The sequence below is a fragment of the Lissotriton helveticus genome, chromosome 6, assembly GCF_964261635.1.
Source record: "Lissotriton helveticus chromosome 6, aLisHel1.1, whole genome shotgun sequence".
Taxonomy (NCBI): Eukaryota; Metazoa; Chordata; class Amphibia; order Caudata; family Salamandridae; genus Lissotriton; species Lissotriton helveticus.
In genome coordinates, this window is record NC_136067.1 from 114,716,677 (window position 1) to 114,742,103 (window position 25,427).

At 44.4% G+C, this 25,427-nt stretch overlaps 1 protein-coding gene across 5 annotated transcripts in view; it reads left to right on the forward strand.

Moving 5' to 3' along the window:
• The window catches only part of LOC144762305 (exportin-5-like), a 2,106,094-nt gene that overhangs the window by 1,402,493 nt on the left and 678,174 nt on the right, over window positions 1–25,427 (forward strand). For all 5 annotated transcript variants that reach the window (XM_078647454.1, XM_078647456.1, XM_078647455.1 and 2 more), the window contains exon 28: window positions 16,850–16,897. In XM_078647454.1, coding sequence (XP_078503580.1) covers window positions 16,850–16,897 — 48 coding nt within the window. The remainder of the gene's footprint in view (window positions 1–16,849; window positions 16,898–25,427) is intronic.

Genomic DNA, 25,427 nt, shown 5'->3' on the forward strand with positions numbered 1-25,427 from the left:
ATGCTACTTTGTTTTCTTGATTCCTTAACCTGCACTATTCTAGTATACCCTTGTAGCCTCCCCTTCTGTATATTTGTTTCCAGTCCCTGCCTTGCTTCCTATTTCCTTGGTTCCAGTTCTAGTTTGCTGCCTTTCTATTCTGATGTCTTACGTCTGTTACCTTGTATGTTTGTTACCTGCTTTCTGCCAAGTGTGCCCTGTCATTTCCTTCATTTCCTGTTAAGCACTCCTCCTTGCTAGCTCCTTGTCTATTGTGCTTGTGTTTAGTTCTACCCCTTTGCTGTTACTGCCTTGCGCGTTCCTGTTTGATCGCCAGGATCCGTGGGCTCAGCTGACTACCTAAGTGGTGTTTCTTGTTCACTCTGAGTTTTGTCTTTGAGTTACATTTATAACATCACTATAGGTATAAGCTCCACAGACCCTGCCTTTGCATGCATATCCTACATGTGGGTATTTGCAGTCAGTAATGGCAATTGCGGGTAAGAAACTTACTGAGCTTCAGTCTTACCATGTGGAGGTCCTGAGTGCTTTACCCCACACCCCCCTTTATTGTTAATGTTGTATTATATATATGTCTTGCACGTCCGTCCTGGGTGTAGTTAGTCTGAATGCTAAATTGCCTTGTGAATGCCCTTCCTTTCTGAGTCTTACCCATCTTGTTCACTTGTACAGGCTTCCCCTTTGGATCCCTTTTTCTCCTCTGACTCCCTGTATGATCCTGGGCAGCACTGTACTCCTCCTTTCTGTGTACGTCTTCTACCCAGTTCCTAGTCCTTGTCCAAGTCCCTGACTGTGTTCCCCACATAGTCCCGGACAGTCCCTGACAGTCGGGGGCGTGGCCAAGATGGTGGCGTGATCGGACGCATCTTACCGGAGCTCCCGCCCACAGCTGGCTTTAGCACAGGCCCGCGGCCAGAAATAGCGGTGGTCGGCTCCCGGTACTGGTGAGAGTACCCCCGAGGACACAGAGCAACAGGGGGCCAGTTGCTACCGAGCCGGAGGAGGTCGGCGCTTCGGCCCGGGGGCGATTTGGCGCGGAGGCTGATACCGGTGGAGGGTGCGGAGGCCTGAGTGCGGAGGAGGGCGAGCAGCCTGGCGCTTGCCCTGAACCAGGTCAGCAGTGGAAGCGGGAGCGGCGAACCGCCCAGTGGCGGACAGAGGAGCGGCGTGTGGCATTCTGCCTGGTCTCGGTGGCAGAGGAGAAGACACTCCGGCCGCCCGCCATCTTGAGTGGGTAGGCGGCTGCAGCGCAAGGGGCGAGAGACTCCCGGCCCTGTGGAGCACATCGGGGCGACAGCGAAGCCTCCGCGCAGGAGTGGGCTGCCTGTTTGACGGCAGGTGACGGCGGTAGCTCCGCAGGCTGAAGGACATCAGGCACGGACCGGGCTGACAGTGGAAGGTCCGAGGTGAGCCGCCATTTTGTGAATGAGACTGCGAAGCCAGGGCAGCAGCGATTATTGGGTGGATCGGCCCACCGATTAAGGAAGGCCGGTGTGAACGCAGGGGGGGCCCGACTGCCAATCCCTGGGGATCCCCAGTAGCCAAGAGTGACCAGCAGACACCAGATGCGGTGGGAGGCCTGACGGCCGGAGGAGGGCTTGTCCCGCAGTGCTGAGCCCCTGAGCCCGGAGCGCCTGGCAGCTTCCCGCCGGAGGGATTCCCGCAGCGTGGCAGCAAAGGAGAGGCCCCGGTGAGAGCGGGGTGAGCAGGAGTTGGCCCCCTAGAATTACAGGGGAGGGAGCGGACTGCGGGGCCTGGGCGCGAGGGACGGAGATCGCCGGTGGAGAGTGGTAGCAGAGCTGAGTATTGTTGGCCTGGGGCAGCTGTGTACGGACGTGTGGGTGCTCTGAGCGGTCGAGGGGGCCCAGAGGAACGGAGGTGGACTAGAGCTGAGGGCGCTATCTTTGGCGGACAGAGCAGTGTGCATTGAGAACACACCTTTGGGCGCTATATAGCAGCAGCAGAGCAGCCTAATAGTGGGCTTGTTCCCTTCTGAGCTTGGTGGAGCACCTCAGGAGCCCCCTTGGCGAGTACTGGCGAAGATCCTTTTGGCGAGACTGTGACTGAGAAGGGCGGAGGAGGCAGACTGTGGTAGCAAGTGGGCTTCAGCGGCGGGGGGGCTACTCGCACGGCCTGGTCCCGGTAGGGCCACGGGATGTCCACCACGAGGGTGAAGAAAGAGAAGACGGTCAAGGACCTTTTTGCTAAGACCCAAACGCATCAACAGGCCAAGGACATGGCGGCCACTAAGTCTCCAACTGCGGCAGAAAGGGCGGGGGGCACAGAGGGCACGGAACCGATCACTAAAGCGTTTCTTGAGTCGCTTTTCACCTCTCTGAGGGGGGACATTCACGCCCTACAGAAGGAGTTCGCAAACGAGATCAAAGAAGTCCGCAAGGACGTTGATGGCATAGGGGAGCGAGTGGCGGACCTGGAGACCAAGAGCGATTCCCGGGACACGGAGATGGAGGCACTACGTCAAGAGATAGTCCGGATTCATGATCAGCAGGTGGACCTCCAATCACATATGGAAGACTTGGAGAATCATTCCCGATGCCATAACGTCCACATCCGGGGCGTAACAATGTCTGAAGACACCAGGGATCTATTCGGCTTCACCGGCGCGCTGTTTCGCCACATCCTCGGATGTTCAGCAGACACGGACATTCGGATAGACCGTGTGCACAGAGTGGGGCCCCCCGCGCCTTCCCTCGGCCCCGCCGCCCGACATCGCATCAAGGAGGAGATACTGTTGAAGGCGCGGCAGAAGCATCCCCTATCCTTTCAAGGGCAAGCCCCGGCTTTTTACCAAGATCTGTCCGCTCTCAACGTGCAGAAACGACGTTGCTTCAGACCCGTCACGACTTTCCTTCAGCAACACAACATTTCCTACAGCTGGGGTAATCCCTTCCGTTTGATGTTCAAAAAGGACAATAAGCTGCATCAACTCCGGTCCTTGACAGAGGCGTGCCGGTTACTGGGTCTGGATCCGCCTACAGAGACTGAAGAGATGGGGGGACCTGCAACAGAGACAGACGATGGTAGACCTCGGTGGCGACAACAGACTAGAAGACGTCGGGTCCGGAAACCGGCAGCAGCCGAGATCAAAGATGGCCAGTGGGCGTATTGGCATTAAAAAAAACTTGGAGGTGAATCGTGTACCTCGAGATTTGAGAATCACCTTAATGCCTAACCACCAAGATACAAGCAATGAGCTACTACAGGAATGGGGCGAATATATCTTGAACACCTCAAGAGGGTTGATGGAAATACTTGTGAAACATTCTGAAATCGCATTAAATAAAATTAAAGACCAATTAAAGGCACTAGAAGCTGAGATTGACACACTGGATTTAAATACAGAGATGTTGAAATTAAAAGAGGAAATGGAAAAACAAATAGAGAAACATGAAGAAATAGTCCAGGAACGAAAACACACGAAGTTTCTAAGGGATAAAAGAGATTATCTTGATGGACGTATCTTCACATTCTCTGGAAAATTTGACGGCCACAAACAACGTGATCGATCAGAAAGTGAGTCAAATATCTGAACTTTTGCGTCTTCAGCAATCGAAGTGGAAAGAGGAGATGAGGATACAGACATGGAAGGAGCCAGAATTAAAAGGTCTTTTTTAGGGGATATGCGGTTGGTGCTCCAACAACGCCAATGAGAGCAGAACATGAGCAGCCAACTGCCAGTATTCCGAGGAATGGGCCAAGGCAGAGCAAGAGGTCGTTGCGGAAACAAACAAGGAGAGGAAGGAGGAAGAGAAGAACAGGAGAAAGTGGGCACACAGACAAGAAGCATGCGGCAGAAAAGAACCTAGAAATAGATGAAAATTATATGGAAGATTTGAATGTGATAAATCTATTAGGTAGAGAAATAACAGAAACGGAAAAATCCCTCCTACAACGGGGTTTGAACTTTTCCCACGGAACAGCATAGATATAGCTCAGACCAGGATAGATCTTTATAAATATATAAGAAAGATCAAACTGGCTAAAGTTTTTAAAGAAAACCAACAAATGCAACAGTACACAAAGACATCAACTAAACCAACAGCAGAACTTGTGGCAAATGATGCAACAGCCTTTTTATCCCTGGTGAATCTAGACGTAATGAATGAGGATGTGAACATGGAACTTGAGACAGCATACACCCAAATGGGATCTGGATTGAGTGGCTTTAAACCAAAATCTCGTTTTTACCCACATCTATCCCCGGGAAACAAAATTGATATGTTCAGTGAAGCAGTAATTCATGAATTATATAAAATCAAACTGAAGAAATATCAAGACAACTTAAAAGAAAAGGAAAGAGAAGCTCTGAAAGAGCTGATGCAAGATGATCATATCGTTTTAAAAATGGAGGACAAGGGAGGAAATATCATTGTCTGGAACAAGTCTGATTATGAAAAAGAAGCCAACTGGACAATATAGAATAGTATATCAAATTGAAAACAGATCCAACTTTGAATTTTAAAAGAGAACTGGATAGTAAACTAGAGGAATGGAAAGATGCAAATTTATTAGATGATGATGTCGAATATTTGAGAACAGATCGTCCAGTAATGGCGACAATCTACTTTTTACCAAAGGTCCATAAACATCCAACGAAGCCACTGGGCAGACCGATAGTGTCTGCAAAAGGATCTTTGTATGAGCCAGTAGTAAACTATGTGGATCATTTTCTAATGCCATTTGTTTTAAATTTGACCTCGTACATAAAAAACACACGCGATATGCTAAGACATTTGCAGGATATCCTATGGCAAGAAACTTACAGCTTAATCACAATGGATGTGATTTTGCTCTATACGAACATCAAAAATAACATAGGAATCACGGCGTGAGTATTTCCTCAAGAAAAAAAACATCCAGTATATCAAGCACAACCAAATGATCTTGGAAATGATCAATCTATGTCTAACACATAATGTATTTCTATTTGGGGAAGAAATCTATAACCAGTCGAGTGGAACAGCGATGGGATTTTCCTTCAGTCCGAGCTACGCGTGCCTTGCAATGGGCTGGTGGGAGTAGCACTTTGCCTGGCACCCGGACAATGACACACACATGGAGAAAACCATAGTTTGGTTATGTTTCATTGACGATTTATTAATCGTCTGGGACGGTAATGAACAAGAATTCAAGGATTACTTTGCAGTACTGAACACAACAGAGGCAGGATTTAAGTTCACGTACTCAATGAGCACAGAACGTGTAACCTTTCTGGATACAGAAATATATATCAATCAAGGTAAAATCCAAACCACACTGTATCGGAAAGAAACATCCACCAATTCTGTACTCCATGCCAATAGTTTCCATACAAGCTCATTGATTCAAAGTATCCCTTTTGGGGATTTTTTGAGGATTCGCAGAATTTGCTCAGAGGAAGGAGAATGGCAAAAACACAGGAAAAGGTTTGTCATGAATTTCAAACGAAGAGTTTACCCTGGAAAAATAATTGAAATGGGTTTACAAAAATCTGAAGAGAAACAAAGGGAGGAAATTATAAAAGTAAAACCCCCAAAAATTGAAACCGCAAAAAATACGTTTTATTACAACCTTTTCACAAGAATAAAGTGAAGCGATTAAATACTGAAAAAAAATTGGAAAATACTAAAACTGGACCAAACGGTTGCAGAGATTGTGGGGAACACCCTAATGTGACATACAAGAGAGCGGGAAATTTGAAATACAAGCTAGTACAGAGCCATTATTGGAAAAATCGAAGTAAAAAGAAACAATGGTTAAAAGCGACCGGCGTTGTCTAATGTTCAAACTGTAAAGTATGCCAAATTGCCAAAAATACAAAGGAATTTATCTGTATCAACCGGAAATTGTGGCACATTCGACAACTAATTAATTGCAAATCTCAGTATGTCGTATACATTATAGAGTGCCAGTGCGCGTTAAGATATGTAGGGAGCACAATCTGTGAAGTCAAAAAACTAATTCTGGAACATGTACGGGCAACCGTGAACAAAGATAGAAGCAAGGCGGTAGCCAAGCACATGGAAGAAAAACATGGAAGTGATTGGAAATCTTTAAAGTTCTATGGTGTGGAGTTGTGGAAAAACATGCACGGAGAGGAAATCAAGAAAAAAGACTGCGACAGTGCGAGTCACGTTTGATTTTGTCACTAAGAACATTCGCCCCACATGGTCTGAATCAGGACGAGGAGATGTATGTTCATCTTGATTAAACCTTGTCCATTGAACTAGCCTTTAACATTAATCTTTTTAACATGAATCAAAAATCATGAGTGACTTCCGTATAACCATGAACTGTGGAGAGGATGCTAAAATAGAGCAAAATACAATATAAACTTTGTGTGATGGTTGTCCGCAAATATGAGAATATTGATTAGTTTAATTTACGGTTTTTCCCCTTCCTTTTTTATTCAATTTAATTTGTTCCCTTCCCCTTTTTTCCTTTTCTTTTTTCCTTTAATTTTGTGATGTTAAAGAGTGTTGCAAAGTCATCCTGTGCCCTGGCCACCACCCAACTTTTTGCTGACTGGAACTGGTGGTAACTGACTTTGACTGGCCCTGGGCTCTGTTTAACCAGGCCCAGTGCCAGTGCCAAGCTAAAAAGGAACATATTAGAATACAGTTAAGACACCCCACATACACTAGGGTACACTATGGTATGGTGGGGTACCCCTGGATTGAAACTACCTAGAAGTCTCCAGTATCCTGGGGCATGGCAGTTTCGAGGCCAGCAGATTTTCTGCACTAGCATGTGTGCAGTGCTGAATCCTGAGGTCAGTTTAAAAGCATCCCTGGTGGCCAGGACAGCTTTTAAACCTTAAATTGTGCCCAAACTCGACTTTGTGGGTAGGGGCCCTTAAAAATGAAAACCCTACCATGTTTTTGCATATTAGGGACCACCAGGGTCACCTCTAGGTATCTTAGGGGCGGGGGTCAGTTATCTATAAGGCGCGCCTTTATAAAATGAGTTTGTATATGCCTGGGTAAAGTGAAATTTTACATTTCACTCCCCACATTGTGTTAAAGAGCTGCTCAAATTCGACTTTGAAGCTAGAAGAATTGGGTAAGGATAATCTGCATGATTTCTGCAGATTCAGAACCCCTGATGTCTCCCCTAGTTGCACAGGGGGTGGGGATCCTGTAGAAATTGGGAAATACTTATTAAATATGGTTTTATAAGCCCTGGTTCTTGAAAAGTGGCCCAGGTCATTTTCCCTATTGCAAACCCCATGGCCCATAGGTTAACATGGTAGGAAGTGATTCATTAATAAATATTGATAGGAGAGGACTAGCCGGACCATTCAAAGACTTCCCAGAGTGGTAGTAGTAAATCCAACAATATTATATTGTTGAATTTCTCCTAAAGTGTACATACAATAAGTTATGAAACTTTCTTGTTTGTAAGTCCAAATTCTGCCTTTCAGTGGGCTGCCCTGATTGGTCAGAGTTAAGTGGATTAGCCAGGTTGCTGGGAGGGCAGTGTGCTGTTCTATAGGAATGCCAGGCCAGGAGGTGGTGTCGTAAACTATGCTCTTCAAAGGCAGAGGGGAGGCTTGGGTTTCAGTCCACTATGACAGTCTTGACCCAGAGTCAGGGCTAGGCTTAACGAAGGTATGTGCAGATGGTAGGGGGAGAGTCCATGGAAATAAGACATCCCAGGGGGTGTGTTTAGCATGTGTCTAGCCAGCTCTTACCTCCTTGCTGGAAAATCAGCCATTATGGATTTGGAAGAATGATGCACTCTGGGACAAACTAATGCCACACTCTACAGGATGTGGTCATAACTATGAGGAGTTGCCCTGCTCTCATTGGTCAGCAGTGACCTGGTGCTTGACCCAGAGAATTTTGAATAAGTATTTTGAATAAGTATCTGAAAGGGGCAGAGCCCTCCGGATCTGCTGCTTGAAACTGAATGAAGCAAGAAGTGCACTTCTGGAAGGTTTATTTGCTGTGCAAGGAACTCTAAGGCCTGACCTATGAAGACTGCACCATCTGAAACTACAGCCCTGTGGATTACCTTGCTGTCAAAGTAGACTCCCTGCAAGCTACAGGTTAACAGAGCTCACCTGGACAGCCCCACAAAGAATTCAAAGCCTGGGGTACCAGTGGATTTGTAATGGTTTTGTTCAAGTGGATTGCGGAATTGAAGTTTCACACTTTCAAGGACCCTCTTGGAGATTCCAGAACCTTGGATTGTGTGTTGGATACTTTGGGACCCGCAAGCAGAACGCCAGGAAGGTGTTCTAACTGGACCCCGCTTGCTGAAGAAGGCGGCCCACTACAGGGGTGAGAATTCTTCAGAACAATTTATAAAGGTGCGTCCCTGACAGAGAAAACGAAATGACTTAAAGGGGCGCTGTTGGTTTCTAAGCACTAGAAAGTGACTAATCTTTATAAATTCATTCTGGTTCCCTACAGTGGATTATTTTCGTTTTGGTGTCATTTAAAAGATAAAAATATTACCTATTTTTATAAATTGGGGTTTGATTTTTATTTTGTGTTGTCTTAATTATTTACTGAAATTGTGTTTTTAAATGTTTTACATATGTCTTTGAAGTGAAGCCTGCCTGTCTGCTCGCAGCCACGTTACCAAGGGTTGAGCAGAGGAATAATTTTCTAAGACCTACGCTGAGTCCTATCATGTGTTAGTGGCCTTATTGCCAGTGGCAGACCTACATTTGCCCCTACCAATAACCCACTTTCCAACAAAGACGCAGTAGCAAAAATTCATAGAATTTTTGGAATGCAGGTTTTAGATAAAATTATGTAAATCAATGATTTATAGGATGGGTTGGTACACCAATTGATATGGTTGTGATTCCATGACAAATTAGTATAATACTTTGAAGGAGTCTGTAGATGGTTATGGCTAATATGAGCATAATATCACAGAAGTGAATTCATGTATGCCCACTGGAGGGCAGGAAACAAAGTATTAATTGAATGGTGAAACAGTGGCGGGTGCATCCGCCGCAATGCTAAAAATGCATGCAATGCTTTGAAACGCATTTTGTGCTTTTCAAAGCACAACATGACAGGCACCTTGTTGCCATGTTGTACTTTGAAATGCAGGGGGTACCATAGGTACCCCCCATGTGCACCCCACCACCCCCTCTTCACCCTGGGGGCCCGCAACAGGCCCCCAAAGCAAAGACCGTATGCCTTTCCACGGCGGCATATGTAATATGGTTGGCGGTGTCTCGCAGACACCACCACCATATGTGCGCACTTTTTCCGCCGGTCGCAAAGGCGACTGGCGGAAAAGCGGCGGACGGTCTTCCCGTCCGCCGTGGACCCCCCAGCCATCCTAATGTGGCGGGGGGTCATTTCAGTGAGGATGGCGGGCGGATTTCCCCCGCCGGGCCGGCGGTGGCTACTGCCAGCCCTGCGGGGGCAATCCGCCCGCCATACTAATGGGGTCCCTGGAGAGGTTTCCATGTCCCGCGCTGCAGGTTAGACGTTTTGGGAGCTCTGGGGGAATTATGAATCTTTCCTCCTGGTCGCTTCTCATGGGGCGAGTTGATACACGAAACTGTCGCTGCAGTGTTTTCAATTAATCTGTGTTTTGTTTTAGGGAATTGCTGTATCAGTTGTTCTTTATTCTCCTTACTATTGTAAAGCAAAACATGTACTGCTATAATTGCGAATAAACACATAAAATATAGATATATAAGGAAGTATGTATACATAAAAATACAGAATTGAAAATTTTTAAACACTCGGTGTGAAGGGATTTGAAACTGGAAGATAAAAAATAAGTTGATATCCTTTTCTTGATTTGTGCAAGCAGTGCAAGAGCTGCAAAGGTAATCTTGTATGGACTATTAGGAGCCCAAATTGAATGATTGGGAAACACCAAGACAAAGTAAGCAAGCATTTGAAGCAAAGAAAGACAAAATAGTAAGCTGAAGTGTCTCATAGCACTTTGTCTTTTAGAAATAAAACTCCATTTTAAAATGTTCAAATCTTCAGATTAAATTAACATTTTAGATTTTTGAATGTGTTTGTGTATGAATTACATAAAATATTCTTTTTTCAATTTGTGTATTTGATGAACACTTGTTTCTTAATCTTAGTGTCTTGTTTGAGGTTTAAATCATAGAAATTGCTTCAGGAGGTTCCCCGGCCTCCAGTAGTGATTCAGTGGGGGTGCCACCAAGTCTAAAGGTTAAGAACCGCTGTTTAAGATCATAGCTCTCTCTTCTCTACTGTCTTTAAGCCCAGTTAGTCCCACTCTCCCTACCATGTCTAGGTACTAGCATCACCTCCTTAGTGTAAGTTTTGTCAATGCACAATAGATCCCATAAAGTGAACCTTTAAGTCCGTCCACCAAAAAAAGTGATGTATACTTCCCCTTTACTTTTTTCATTCAAATGCAGTAACCATAAATACATTTTTAACACTCCGGTAGGGTGATGCAAGCAAAACTGTGCTGGGACTAGACTCTGAGAGCTAGATGTACGACCGTTTTTTGCATACGCAAACAGGTTTGCGAACCCGTTTGCGCATGCAAAAACAGCATGGGCCAAGTACAAAGCCTATTTTGCGAGTTGCAATTTTTTGCGACTGGCATAATAGTGGTTGCGACTCGCTATTAGGAAGGGGCGTGCCCTTCCTAATAGCGAGCGCAACCCCATGTATTTTTATTTATTTATTTATTTCGGAGTATTATATAGCGCTAGCCAGACCCGAGGGTATAAGAGCGCTTTACAACAGGTATCAAAGATGCAAACAAACATAAGAAGTGACCGTAGTAGAACATAGTGATTTTTGACAAGTAAAGTTCAGACACAAAGAATAGCGCTCGAATGTAAAGATACGTGGCGAGTACAGTTAAAACACAGCGTGCAGCCGATAGACTCCATGATTCGTCACAAATCCAGAACAGGGATGGGGTCACCCGGCTCTTCTTCCATCCTGGAGTACGGGCTACCGGACACCTCATCCCATTCTAGGATGCTATCATCAGCATCTTCCTCTTCCACTCTTTTACCATTGAGGATGATCTTCTCTTGTCCATGTTTTAACTTGACCACATCGTCTTTGCTTCGCCAGCCCTTTTTCCCTAGGAACACTGCCCCTTTGGTGGATTCTTGTACTTGCACCGGACCACTGTAGGTTGAATCTCCTTTGGTCACCAAGCCAGGTTTCTTTGTCATTACCCAGTCTCCGCGTTCTATCTCCTTCACCATGGCTTTATTGACTTGGTCGGCGTACTTCTTGGTCTTTTCCTGTTTCCGTACGATTTTCTCTCTGACGTGCAGCTCATTGTCTTTTATCTGTTTGGTTTCGCACCCACTCCTGTACCAATCATCAAATTTAGGCGTAAGCACGTCCCTACACTCTCTCCCTCTCATAAGGTAAAACGGAGTGAATTTGGTTGTATCATTCGGGGGGGTGTTATATGAGTTTATTTTTTCTCGTATACTGTCCTTTACATTTAGTTGAGATGCGATGGCTAATTGAATCCCTTCCATGACAAACTTATTCACTCTCTCAACTTGGCCGTTACTCTTTGGGCTATACTGCGGCGTCTTTTGGTGTTTTATGCCCGCCTTCTTCAGGAATTCCACCATTTGTGTAGATATTAGTTGGGTTCCATTGTCGGAGACTATGATTTTGGGTTGTCACTCAACAGAGAACATCTTCTTAAAGAAATTGATCACTTTTTCCGTCGTGATTGAGTGAACGAACATAAAATGCACCCATTTGGCGTAGTAGTCCGTCACAACTATAATGTACCTGTTGTCTTCTGGCAGTCTTAGGAACGGGCCGGCAAAATCTACCGAAATTTTATGCCACGGTCCACTCGGTATCTCCACCGTCTACAGCTCTCCTCTCCTTATCTTCCAGTGTTTGTCTGCTTTGAGACATGACTCGCATTCGTCGATGAAGTTGTTCACCTCCTGATGTATTCCTGGCCACCAGTAGTGTCTCTTGATGATGTTTTTAGTTGCGTTACTTCCTGGGTGTCCCTTGTGGGCCAGTTTTATTATTTTCTGCCTCAGTGCCGCTGGGGAAATAAACTGTTCGCATCTTCTTAGCATGCCGTTTTCTACAGTTAGTTCCTCACTAATCTGCTGATAGCTTTTGAACTCCGTTCTCAAATTCCTTATCGGAGGCCATTTCGACTGCACATACTGCATCACTTTGCTTATTATCCAATCTTTCTCCATTCCATCTTTCCATTCATCTTCTGTTATGGATCTGTATTCATCTTCCACCGCGTCAACCCAGGCCACTACACATTCAACATCGTCCAAGGACTCACGCTCATGGTTTTCCAGAGGCATACGTGACAGGCAGTCTGCTCTGCTGTTCAGGCCCCCTTTGATGTGCTTTATTCCAAATGTGTACTCCTGGGGCTTAGATAAAAGCCTTATAAGTCTGGAGCTTGCATTCCCACTTCCACGACCTTCTCCATCCATCATGTGCACTAGCGGCTTGTGGTCAGTAACAATTTCGAACTTCTTTCCCCACAGATAATTCTTCAGTTTTTGCACTGCCCACTTGCATGCTAGTGCCTCACGCTCGATCGTGCTATAGTGCTTCTCCGTGTCGTTTAGTCTCCTTGAAATGAATGCGATGGTGTTTTCTTTGCCTTCCTTCGTCTGGCAAAACACTGCCCCTATGCCTTTGGCGCTGGCATCTACTGTGATTATGTTCACCAGCTTGGGGTCGTACGCTTTCAGAGCTGGTGCCTTTGCTATGTCTTCCTTTATTTCATTGAAGGCTTGCTCCTGCTCCGGCATCCACGCATAACTTCTTTCTTAACAACTTCCTCAGTGGTTCCACCTTATCTGCGTATCCCTTCACAAATTTAGCGTAGTACTCGCTGAGTCCCAGGAAGGACTTCAGGGTTTCCTTGTCTTTTGGTTCCGGTGCCTCCCGGATCGCTTTGACTAGGTCGCCTTTTGGGGTGATTCCCTCTGATGAAAGTACATGACCTAAATATTCTATCTTCCGTCTCATGAATTTACATTTTTCTTTCGACACCGTCATTCCTCTTTTCCTCAGAATGTTTAGTACTTTCCTCAGCACATGCAGGTGTTCTTGCTCAGTTTCAGTGTGTATCAGCATGTCGTCCTGGAATGCTTTCACTCCCTGGATTTCGCTGAAAAGTATATCCATCAGTTTCTGGAAAACCCCTGAGGAGGAGGCCAGCCCGAAGGGTAATCTTATGTATCTGTACGCACCGAAAGGCGTTATGAACGTAGTAAGGCTTTTGGATTCTCTTCTAACGTGACCTGATGGTACGCTGCTTTTAGATCGATAAGGGTGAAGAATTTCGATCCAGCCACCGATTGTAAGATATCCTGTATCAACGGGAGAGGGTGGCAGTTTACTAATATGTTTTTATTCAATGACCTTATGTCTCCCGTCTTCCTTTTCTTCGAAACTACTATTGCCGACACCCATTCGGATGCATCTGCCTCTTCTATTACGCTTTCATTGCATAGCTTGACCAATACTTCGTTCAGTTCACTTCTTACGGACAATGGTATTGCTCTCACCTTGTGCTTGATTGGCTCTGCACCCTCTTTCAATTTGATTTTGTGTGTAAAACCACGCACACAACCTATAGAGTCTTTAAAAACCTCACCGTACCTTCCCACTACTTCTTCCACTGTTCCTTGGCTTTCCACTAAGCATATATTGTTCACTAGCTCTTCTCTTAAGATAATAGGTTCCTTTGCTCCTGGTTGGAGTATCACGCCCAGCTTTGCCAAGTCTTTCCATCCTATTAAGATCTTGCCCTTTACTGCCACATAAATCTTCGTGTGGATTGTCCTTCCTCTGAATGTGACCGAGTCATTGAAATAACCCATCATTTCGATGTCCTTTTCCCCGAAAGCCTTGGGGTTCACAACTGTTTCGCTCAACGATATTCCCGGCCATTTCTCCTCGAACATCAGATCCGATATAATAGTTATGGGCGACCCAGAGTCCGCACAAAATTGTAATTCTGTGTCTCCAATCTTTGCTTCGCCAATGGGTCCTTTGATCCTTCCTCCTTCCATGTCTACATACAGAACTATTTTTTCGCACATTTCCTCGTCGAAGTCTCCTACAGTATTCACCACAACATTTTCAGTCGTTCTTAGCTTAGTTTTGCACAAGGTCGTAAAGTGGCCAAATCTTTTACATTTTGCACATTTTTTGCTGATTGCTGGGCATGACTTGTGATCTGTAAGATGTTCGTGCGAACCGCATCTGAAGCAACTTAAATTTCTTCCTCCTGTTCTCTTATCTCCCCAGCTTTTCTCTTGTCCCTTCTGCTCACATCTCTTTTTGTCTTGTATGTAACAGACGCTGGTATGACTATTACCGGTTGACAGTACCTTCGTGGTGACCAATGATCTTTCAATGGCTTTTGCTATGTCTGTTACCTCCTGTAGCGTGGGGTTCCTGCACGTCAACAGTCTCTCTTGAACCTTCTTTGAGTGACAATAAAATACTATTTGATCTCTTATGTAGACATCCGTCATTTGATTAAACTCGCAATCTTTAGCTTGCACTCTTAGACATCCTATGTATTCTTCTATAGTTTCATCCTCTTCTTGCTTCCTGAGCGCAAACTTATGCCTCCCCACCATTATGTTGCTCTCCTCATCATACTGTTTCTCAAGTCTCTTTATAGCTTCATCATACTCGTTAAGTGATATAAATACCCCTGGTGGATTCTCGTACTCAGGCAAACTATCGAACACTTCTTGACCTGTTTTGCCTAACAATCCGAACAAGAGAGCCAACTTCCTCTCAGTATCATATTTCTTTCCATCAATGGACACAATGTAGTTCTCGAAAGCCCTTAACCATTTTTCCATTTCTACGTGGGTCTCCCTGGTTCCTCTAAGAATAGTGGCGGTACACAAATGTTATTGCTCTGGGCCATGTTCACTGTATGCTTAATAGAAATATCAGTGCAAACTTTTCTTATTTTAGAAATGATCTTCTATTTCTATTGTAAATGTTCACTATGACGTTTTCATACACTTTAATAGTAGTATTTTGCTGTTCCTTCAAAACTTTTCAGCTGCGTTTATATTTATATTTGCTTTCCACTCCTACTTCATTTATTTACATTTGCCGATTTAATCCTTTGTATGCGGCGGTATTCCGTTTAATTTATCGTCCATTAGCTCATTAGTGCAGGCTCTAGCTTCCGCTACAAAACGCTAGCCTTGTTAACATTCAGCTTGATTTATTCCCGTTAAATTAGGGAAACTGACAGGATTCCTTCGGGGTTTATTCTAAGATGGCCGCCCCGATGACGTCATTCCCCTTGCACCAATGGGCTTCCTTAACCGGCGTGACGCTGGAGCACTCCCAAGATGCTTCACGCGCTGTCACTTTCGCCGAGCCCTAGTCAGTTTCAAAAGCTGCCAATACGCTACGACTCACTTACGTCAGTCTTCTTTCATCTAGCGTGTTGACTAACTACGTTTTCCCGTCAGCACGTCAGCTGCTTCCCTTCCTTCTGGCAATGCGCACGGCACCGACAGTCCGGTGAGCCTCTCCTCCGTCAGACCCTCGTCGCCATTGTTGTGAAGCAGGAGCGGACCACGGAGGAAGGTTATAATCTTTTATTAAGTATAAAGTATGGAAAGACCCACCAGGGACGGAAAGGACAGAGCAGGTACGGGGACAGAGGATAGGGGATAAGATGGCCGGGGCAGGGGTGACGTCACATAAGTAGGAACACTGGCATTCCAAAATGGAATGCATGATGTAGGGCACACTGCTAACAGATAACTACGGTCCGCGACAAGGACCATTAACAATAGGATACAACAATAAAACACAAAAAAATCAGGAAATGCAGCTCCAGTCCCTGGTCACCCTATACATGGGGCACACTTCAGCAAGCAAAACCAAAACCCCAAAGCGCTGACTACAACAGGCCTCCCTTGTGAACTGAGTAGCAAATCAAATCCTCTTTACAGTCCCCACAAATCTCACTGGCTCAACCATTAGCACAGATCATTTTCGTAGAAACCTCCACCATCTAAGTGGGGCACTGGGCTGCACACAACGGGCTCCACATAGGAACTGGTTTCACACTTGGCCCGACAGGACACCTCCCTGTCACACACCCCGGACTTCTGCCGCTGGCCCCACTCCTTTTTCCATCCGGCGTGTAAGCGGGCAGGTGGAGGGGAGAATCATGGGTTCTCCCCTTCATTTGGCCACTGAGTGGTCTGGAGAGGCCAGGTCCTCCACCATTACACCACGGCCAACCATGGTCAATCACTTCCACCAATCAGTGGAGGTGTGTTATTGGTCCGTGGCCAGCCAAAATCTGAGGTTCTTGAAGGACATATCACTTGAGAGGCTAGAGCTCAGAATTAAGAGCAACTTGCCACTCTCCCAGGCTCCCAATTTTCCTAAATTGGTAGTACTGTTATTAATAAAATGTTACTGACTGAAATTGTGTCAAAAAAGATGTAAACGTGATAACAAGGTAATGTGCCTATATATACTGCCATTTGTTTTTGAAAGGGTCATCGATTATTTTAGTATAATTTAACAATGTTTCGGACTGTTTTCAGTGTTTTGAAAGAAAAGCGAAATATCAACAATTTCAAGTGCAGATAGCTTTATTGTAGTGTGGTGTTTTTGTTTCATGTAATATTAATACAATTTTGCTTTGAAAACGAAATAATCTGCCCAAGCTCATTAATATTATAAGTGACAGAAGCACATAGTAAATCAAAATTGATCATATTTGAATGAATCGATACCAACACTGCACCAGATGTCAAATCTGCCTAGCATGACTACATTTATGCACATCATTGCTTGCAGTTTGCCATGGCATGTGTGACATTTCATTTCTTTCTTTCCAGATGCCCAAAACACAGATGCAGGTATCATTGTAGATGAAGAAGATGATGGTATGTACATATGCGTTGTCACTGTGTTTCTCATGTCATCTCATGCCACTAGACAGTCATACTTTGGGCTCTCCTTGGCACCATCCTGATCAAACCCCTCAGACCCTGCTAGGTACTCTAGGCCTCCCCAGGAGTTCAGGCCAATAAGCACTGTGGCTACTCCCCACTGTAGTTCCCACACACCTCAGTGACTCTCAGGCTGTCTGTGGGAAATCTCCACACTGCCAGGTGCTGCAGGCCCCACCAAGGAGGCAATTTCACAGTTGCCCAGACCCTGCAGGCCAGGCAGCCCACCTCCCTGTGGCACACCACTGACTTGTCTGCTTAACCCACTCCTTCTCCCGCATCACATTCAGCACCCCCATTGCATGAGATCCCCTGGCCAGAGGGGATCTGGCATGCCCCAGCTATATTACATTCATAGTACTCCTATTGATAGCAAGGTTACTGGCGGAAACATTAGCAAAAAGGATTAAATGTAATAAGTAAATGTCGATTTTTGCTGTCATTTCATAAATTAGTGATATATCTTGTTAATGTAATTTAACAATGTTTACATACTTTACTCTGTTTTTACTGTTTTTGAAGCTAAACCACATCTAAACTGTTTGAAGTACAAATAGTTCTGTTGTAATATGATCTGTTCTGCTCTCCAGCTTTGGATCTTTTAATAAATTCAAATGTATCCGTCTTTCTCTGTCATCAGACTGGAAGTTCCTGGTAACTTTAAATAGCAGTACACATTGTAACTGTGACCATAGGCTCAACAAGAGTGTATGTGTAGTAGCACAACCACCTCTTTTGAAACAACCATATCTCCAGCCAATGAGGTGGAAGAGTTGAGCTCTCTACTCCCCTACAGGCCACAATTTCTATGTACATTTTATGAGGGAGTCTATGAGGTGAGCTCTGTTTATTCTGGCTACATCTTAACCTCTATCTATTCTGTATTTCCTGATTTTCAGCCAGCCCTGAAATTCAGCTTTCTACAAACTCATTTGTGAATTGATTCTATGAAGTTTTCGCCTCATTCCTGGTCCAGGGGGACTTGCGATGGTAACCAGCTGGTACTGGGACTGAAAAAAGAAACTATCTTTCTTTAATACCTGCTCAGATTTTGGTGAAAGGAAAATTAACACAGATAATCCATATGATTAGTGTATGTTCTATGGCAAGTGTACCTGTAGATACACATGCTCTGCATACTCCAGATGCACCAGCGGAAGGCCTTTTTTTTTTTTTTTATATATATTTTTATTAGTTGAAGAAAAGCAAGAATAAGAAGTGAACATATCTGGTATCATACAACGACCCACATTACGGTGGGGAACAGACGAAAAAAATTGAAGCGATACATATCAGTTAAACAATTGCAAGACATCAACACTAGCGAAAATTTGGAAGGAGCGATAACATAACAATCCACCACCCCGCTAGGCTGAGGCCTTCAGGGCCTGTCCACCCACAAAATCAGGATAATTAAAAAAGCCCATGACACCCAGATATGTGAAACAGCGCAGTTCAGGATAATTCACCTACCTCTCGTATAAGAAGAAAAAAAAAAAAAAGGAAGGAAAAGAAAAAGGCCATAGAAACAAAAATATAAGAGAAAACAAAAAAAAAAAACATCCCCCCACCCTGCACCCCTGCAGATGGCTACAGCCTAACCCCACTAGCAGTGTGCCTGTCGCCCCAGCTAACTAATCCCTAAAAGTAGGAAAAAAAAGTGGAGGAGAAGCATCTCAATACGGGACCCAGGCCCTCCCCTCCCCCCCACCAGAACCAAGCGTCCCCATAGTAGACACAGAACTCTATAGGCAAGCATAGATAAAAACGAAATAGGGGGAACAGTAAACACCACCCTGCCTCCCGCCAACATAATGGCAACTGAACCCAGTTCAAAAGACTATGGTGCCAAACCCCGACAGTCAGTCTCATCCTTGACCCTTCCGGTCAATCATACGGGCCCCTTCAATTCAATTTTATTTGAATATGATTTGGAACTCGACTGAGATCCACATATTTAAAAGGACAAGAAACATGAAGTTACAACCAAAGTTACAAAGTATCCTATCCATGTAATACATTCACGTAATACAAAAAAACGTAAAATCATATCTATTAATATAAATCCAGAAAACATTTAAAGAAGTTAAAAATTCTGTAACAGAACATTTCATTTGGCGGATTGCACATAGCGTCCAGTGGGGATTTTGCAGAAAGAATGCTTAACTTTAAGCATATTGGTCTCAACCACTTTCGACGATGGGCCCTTAGAGCAGGGCATATAAAAAGGATATGGGGAATATCCTGAGTTGAAGAATCAATGCTACATAGATTACATTGATCAGAACAACCATGCCATCTAGCTAATAATTTATTTAAAGGGAGAAGGTCATATCTCAAAAGAAACCAAAAACGGCGTAAGCCGTGGGGGTGGGACCAAGATGCATAGGGTTGTATCTTTTTAAATAAATAGGAATTAACACCCACGGTAACACCTTTCTTTGTACAGTAAACATCTCTATCCCTCTTAAAACTTAGCTCCCATGTAGCCCGTTTTAGAGACAGCTTTAGCTGATGCAGAGATAATAGAAAGAGCGATGATTCCTCCAATTCTAACAGCTTGACAGCCCTTCTAAAATTCTTTATAAGTAAAGAATATTCATTCATAGGACCCAGTAATTCTTTTTTAATTAGGCATCTTAATGTAGCCGGGTTGCCCTTGGCTAGATGAAAAAACCAGCGTATTACTCCTGCCAGGGCCTGAACCCAGCTGCTTCGTAAGCCTAATTCAAGTCTAAGGGTTTCCACTGTACACGCATTATTAACTGACATTAAACAACGCAAAAGTCTACCCTCAACGGTATCCATGAAACCCCATTGTCTTAGGTCTATTAGTTCAGTGCCATAAAGCAGGGAAGCAGGAATTTTTGCTCGAAAGGCCTCCAGGAGAATGGTAAAATGTCTTCTACCAGGGGCTTATAAAGAGCGCTCAGTCCCTTTCCCTGAGTCAGGGCTTTCCTGGTATTACCATCTATGTGTGCCTTGTCACTCAAATTACCACAAACTATTTTCCCCAAGAAAACGTAAGTTTTTACAACATCCAATTTCTCATTCCCTAAAAACCAACAGAAGTTACACAATTTTGGTTTTTTCTTCCCCGTGAAGCACATTACTTTGCTTTTAAGCATGTTAATTTTCAAATGATGATCTTCAGAAAATAAATGCAAAGCATGCAGACGACTATTAAGACCCTTTGGCGTAAGGTCAAGAAGAAGTTTGTCATCTGCATACATTAAACATGCTACCTGTTTGTCCCCTAGAGTGGGGGCAATTCCTTCACTCAGGGAAAGGATCTGTGGGAGATCACAAACATAGAGGTAAAATAGTAAAGGTGCTAATAAGCAGCCCTGTTTAATACCATTGGCTGTCGGAATTGCTTGGGAAAGGCCTCTCTCCCCTCCCAATAGTACTCTACACCAGGTCTCAGAGTGGAGTTCCTGAACTAGATTTAATAGCCTGACTGGCATACCCAGGGCAATTAATTTCTTCCATAATAGTGGACGGTCAACTTTGTCAAAGGCCGTGGAGAAGTCTATGAAGGCAGCATAGACTCCCCCACCTCTGACCTTGACGTATTTATCCGTTATTACTTGGAGAGCTGTTAAATTATCCAAGGTGCCATGATTTCTTCGGAATCCCGTCTGTTCTAGAGGAAGAATATTTGCCTGGACTACCCAATCATTAACTTGTTTCAGAAGGCATCTAGTAAAAACCTTTCCAATTGCATCTAACAAAGCTATTTGGCGATAATTTTGGGGAGCTAATCGATCACCCTTTTTAAAAAGGGGCACTAAAATGCTTCCTTTCCACGAGGGAACTATCTTTCCGCTACAGAAACAAACATTAAACACTGGACATAACAACTTGCTCCATTTTTCACTATTGTGTTTTAAAACTGAAATTGGAAGTTCGTCTGGCCCCATTGCCCCGGATGAGCGCATTTCCCTTATGGCTATTGTAATGTCATTTTCGGATAGGGGTACCAGAGCTTGATCCTTTTCATTGATACCTACATAAGGATACAACATTCCATTTGTTGCATATAGGGAAGTTACATAGTCCACCCATATGTGTTCATCTATGGGGACAGGAAGTGGACGTGTTCTTGATCCACACCCCTCACCTATAAGTGACCAAAACTGTCTCATGTCCCCTTTAAAAGCGGCCTCTCTTAATTTAATCCAAGTTGCATCCTCCTCATCTTTCCGTAGTTTTTCCTGCAACCTTTTCCTCCTTCTTTTTAATAGGCTTACTTTACAGGCTCCTTCTACAGATTTATGCAGGTATTGTTTCCTTACAAGCTTATTTATTTCTATATTAATAGAACGTAAGGGCCAAGAGGGAGTTGCAAAGCACCTTTTCTTGTTTGTTTTTTTAGCGAGTGAAATTACTAATGTCATAAAATCTAGGAAGCACGTTATTTCAGAGCCCTGCCAGTTGGCAAGATCATCAATTGCAGCATCAAGAACGCTCTCCAGATTTTGTTCAGTTTGTGGGTTCCAATGGCACCTTTCTGATTTCACTCCAAAACTTACATGCTCACTGTTAAGTGACCATTGATCAGGACTATGAGGATTTATACTCATAACAGAAAGAAGTAATTTATGGTCGCTAAAGACCGTTTCAATGACCCTGAGATCCTTTAATAAGAAAACGGAAGAGTTCTCAACTATCACATAATCTAATATTGATTCTCCCTGATGTGATTTGTGAGTAAAATTAGCAGGAGAGTCAGAGGGGAGTCTTCCATTCGCTATAATCCCATCCATTTCAGAGAGTTCTTTGAGAAGCATCTTCCCGCGTTTATTTGTTTTAGTTTTCTCGGGCAAGATAGCTTGTGGGATATGACATGATTCTTCTTTGTCTTTATCGCGAAACAGAGTCATGCTTGAATTAGAAATTTTACAATTCAAATCCCCTACTAAGATTATATTGGGGGAAGAAGAATTCTCCCTTAGACTCTGAATATAAGAAAAAACTCTTCTTAAAATTACATTAAAACTAACCTCGGGGGGAATGTATGCGATAATCAATACCAGAGGTTTAGATACATTAACATTATCATAGTTAAACAGCGTTATGGCTTGAAAGAGATTGCTAGAATCCATATAATGGGAGAAATTCCATTTTATCTCAGTGGATAGGAGACAGGCAATTCCCCCCTTAGCGTCTCCTCTCCTGGAGGAGACGGCTTGACCCTCAAGAACAAAATAATCCCTTCCTAACTGAAGTTTCTCCGAGCACCAAGTCTCTTGGAGACAGATCACACTGGCTTTTAAAGACATAAGAAAATTAATTTTTTCCGGACAATTCTTTAGCCCTGCACAGTTCCAAGATAATAACGTTATATTCTCGCTAAAGATGAGCATTTGGGGGGTATGCGATTGTCAATTTCTTCGAAAGAACGCCGGGTAGCCAATCCCAACGGACAAAATCATCTTCTGCCTTATCCAATGGGTGGGATATAGATGGATTGGGGTAAGACACCGAACGAAGATATTTTGATAGTTGAATTTTAAGATCATCGAAACCATTAGCTTGTTCTTTATTTCCAGGAGCTGCCTTCAGGAGGGGAATAGAAGATCTTAAGGGCCCTAGAGATTTAGAGTGTTTATCGAATGAGAAATTTCCCCAAAAGGGCATCACATCAATCCCTCTACTCTGAAAGTATTCCGACCGTTGTAAAATAAGATTCACCACTAGTTTCGAGTAAAATCTTACCCTCGTTAAACTACCATCCTCAATCTTCAAGATCCGTACTAAATCTATGTCCGAGGTTTGTAACAATTTCAAATTTGCAGATTCTTGAAAATATTTAAGGAGCAATGATCTATTTAAAATGCAGTCTGCATCAAATAAAGGTAGAAAATCAAGGATAAGAGTGTCTACGCTCTCAACCATAAGAATTTCAGGGGAATTTTGGCACACTGCTACTGCTTCCCTTTTGACAGTGAAGGGACTGGCCAGGGGATTAAGCTTAGGGGATCCTGAACTTATAGAGGTAATTTCGTTTTTTTTGGGCTTAGAATTTAACAAGGCCACTTTAATATTAGAAGGCCCCTCAAGAGGGCAAGGATTCAATGACTGGGGAACCAAATTCTGTATTTCATCTTTTTGTACCATCAAGGAGGTCTGATGAAATTCTTGATCGCAAACTAATTCCGAATTTTCCTTCCAACGAATTTTCCCCCGTCTATTTTTTTCAATTCTTCTAATTAATCGCCTCTTTTTAGCCCCAAGTTTTTTAACTTTCCCTGAATTTTCCTTATTTCTAACACCATCAGCTTCAGGAGCCTCCTTATCACCCACACCCTGCTGTTTGTTAAAAATAGGAAAAAGTTCCATATCTTCCTTAGGATCCATTACGTATGGGACCATTATCAATGGATCCATTATTAGAGAGTCTGTTATCAATGGGGGATGAAACTATATCTTCCTTTACCACCCCTTCTTGTAACACCTCCACCATTGGAACTAAATCTACTGCACAGTTAGAGGTGAGAGGTTTCGGACGGTGAACTGATTGTTCTCTAACATTAAGGAACTGGGAAGTATTAGGGATCTCAGTCTTTGACTCGACCATTTTCTGCTCTGGAAAATTTTCTGCAACCACCTCTAAATTGAAGCCGGATTCCTTCTCTAGTTTACCGTGTAATAAGACCTTTAATATTTGAGTTACTGTGTCCATTACACAATCCGGACCCCCGACAAATTTCTCTAGTAATACTAAGATGGATGAGAGCAAATGTTCCAGGGAAGATAAAAAGTCAGAGACTGGTTTATCCGATTTATCTACCCTAGGCGGGAGCAAAGAATCAATACCTGATATGTTGAGATTAGGGCTCAATGAGATGTGTGACTGGGAGATATTCGAGGGTGTGCTGTTATACAGATGAAGAAATGGTGGCATTGATGTTAATGGTGTTTTTACAAACTCCCTGATCTTAACAGTATCAACCTCGATATATCTTTTACAGACTTCCAAATCTGAGTCAGAGAGAGTGAAAACATTATTATGAGCTTCTCTAGAGGAGAGAAGGATTGGTTCATGTTTTTCAGAAGGGGACTCACAAATTTTGGAAAAAGAGATTTGCTCCCGAACTCCCGCAACATGGGGGCTAACTTCAAAGGGAATTTGTAATGGGAAAAGAGTATGGGTATTTTTATTTTCTGAATTATTTGGGGTAGGAGAAATATAATTTTTCGTAGGATCAGAACCTGCAGCCACGATAATTACTTCCTTCTCCATACTTTTTCAAGCCCTGAACCCATAAAACTCAATCCCATTGGAGCAGATGGAGCTTTTACCAAAGGAGTGTGGGCAAAGTCAACATTGAGTGCTTTAGTTTTCCCCCGTTCCCAGAGATTAAATAACTGACAGGAACCTTTAAGTTGTTTTGCATGGTTATCCTTATTTCGAAGGGGATTAGATTTTGTTTTGGAGCACGACTTACCGACCAGACCTAAGCTTTTTGGCCGTCATTATTTTCAGAAAAGCACTAGGGATTTTGCAAACGTAATACAATGATGGACGGATCACAATAAATCAGTTACAAGCCTAACTATAACTAGTAATATATATGCTATGCTTCAAAGGGAAATGGGCACAGCACGGCCTACTTCGGCCACTGAGGGCCTCAGAGGGCCCGCCCTTTGCCCAGGCTTCACCCGCGCTTCCGTCCGCGCGCGTCCCGCGTTCGCGTCAGGGGGCTGCTCTAAATGGGAGGAAGGGGCGGGAAGAGGCACCAGGTGCGCGCGGTCTCCTGGCGCAAGCACCTCTGGTCCTCGCATTCCCGCTCCCGGCGTCAGCAACACAGGCTCTCCCAGCTACGACTCCCAGCGATTCCAATAGCCGAGCACATGGGCTCCCAGGCTACTTTTGGCAGTTCAAGGGTCCTTCAGTCAGTGGGAGGTCAAGACGACTAGCGAGCGGCTCCCGCGAAGCGGGGTCCGCGAGTCGTTATGAGGCACTCAGGGAGGAGGGGGCGGGAAGAGGCACCAGGTGCGCGCGGTCTCCTGGCGCAAGCACCTCTGGTCCTCGCAGTCCCGCTCCCGGCATCAGCAACACAGGCTCTCCCAGCAACGACTCCCAGCGATTCCAATAGCCGAGCACACGGGCTCTCAGGCTACTTTTGGCAGTTCAAGGGTCCTTCAGTCAGTGGGAGGTCAAGACGACTAGCGAGCGGCGCCCGCGAAGCGGGGACTGCGAGTCGTTATGAGGCACTCAGGGAGGAGGGGGCGGGAAGAGGCACCAGGTGCGCGCGGTCTCCTGGCGCAAGCACCTCTGGTCCTCGCAGTCCTGCTCCCGGCTTCAGCAACACAGGCTCTCCCAGCAACGACTCCCAGCGATTCCAATAGCCGAGCACACGGGCTCCCAGGCTAATTTTGGCAGTTCAAGGGTCCTTCAGTCAGTGGGAGGTCAAGACGACTAGCGAGCGGCGCCCGCGAAGCGGGGGCCGCGAGT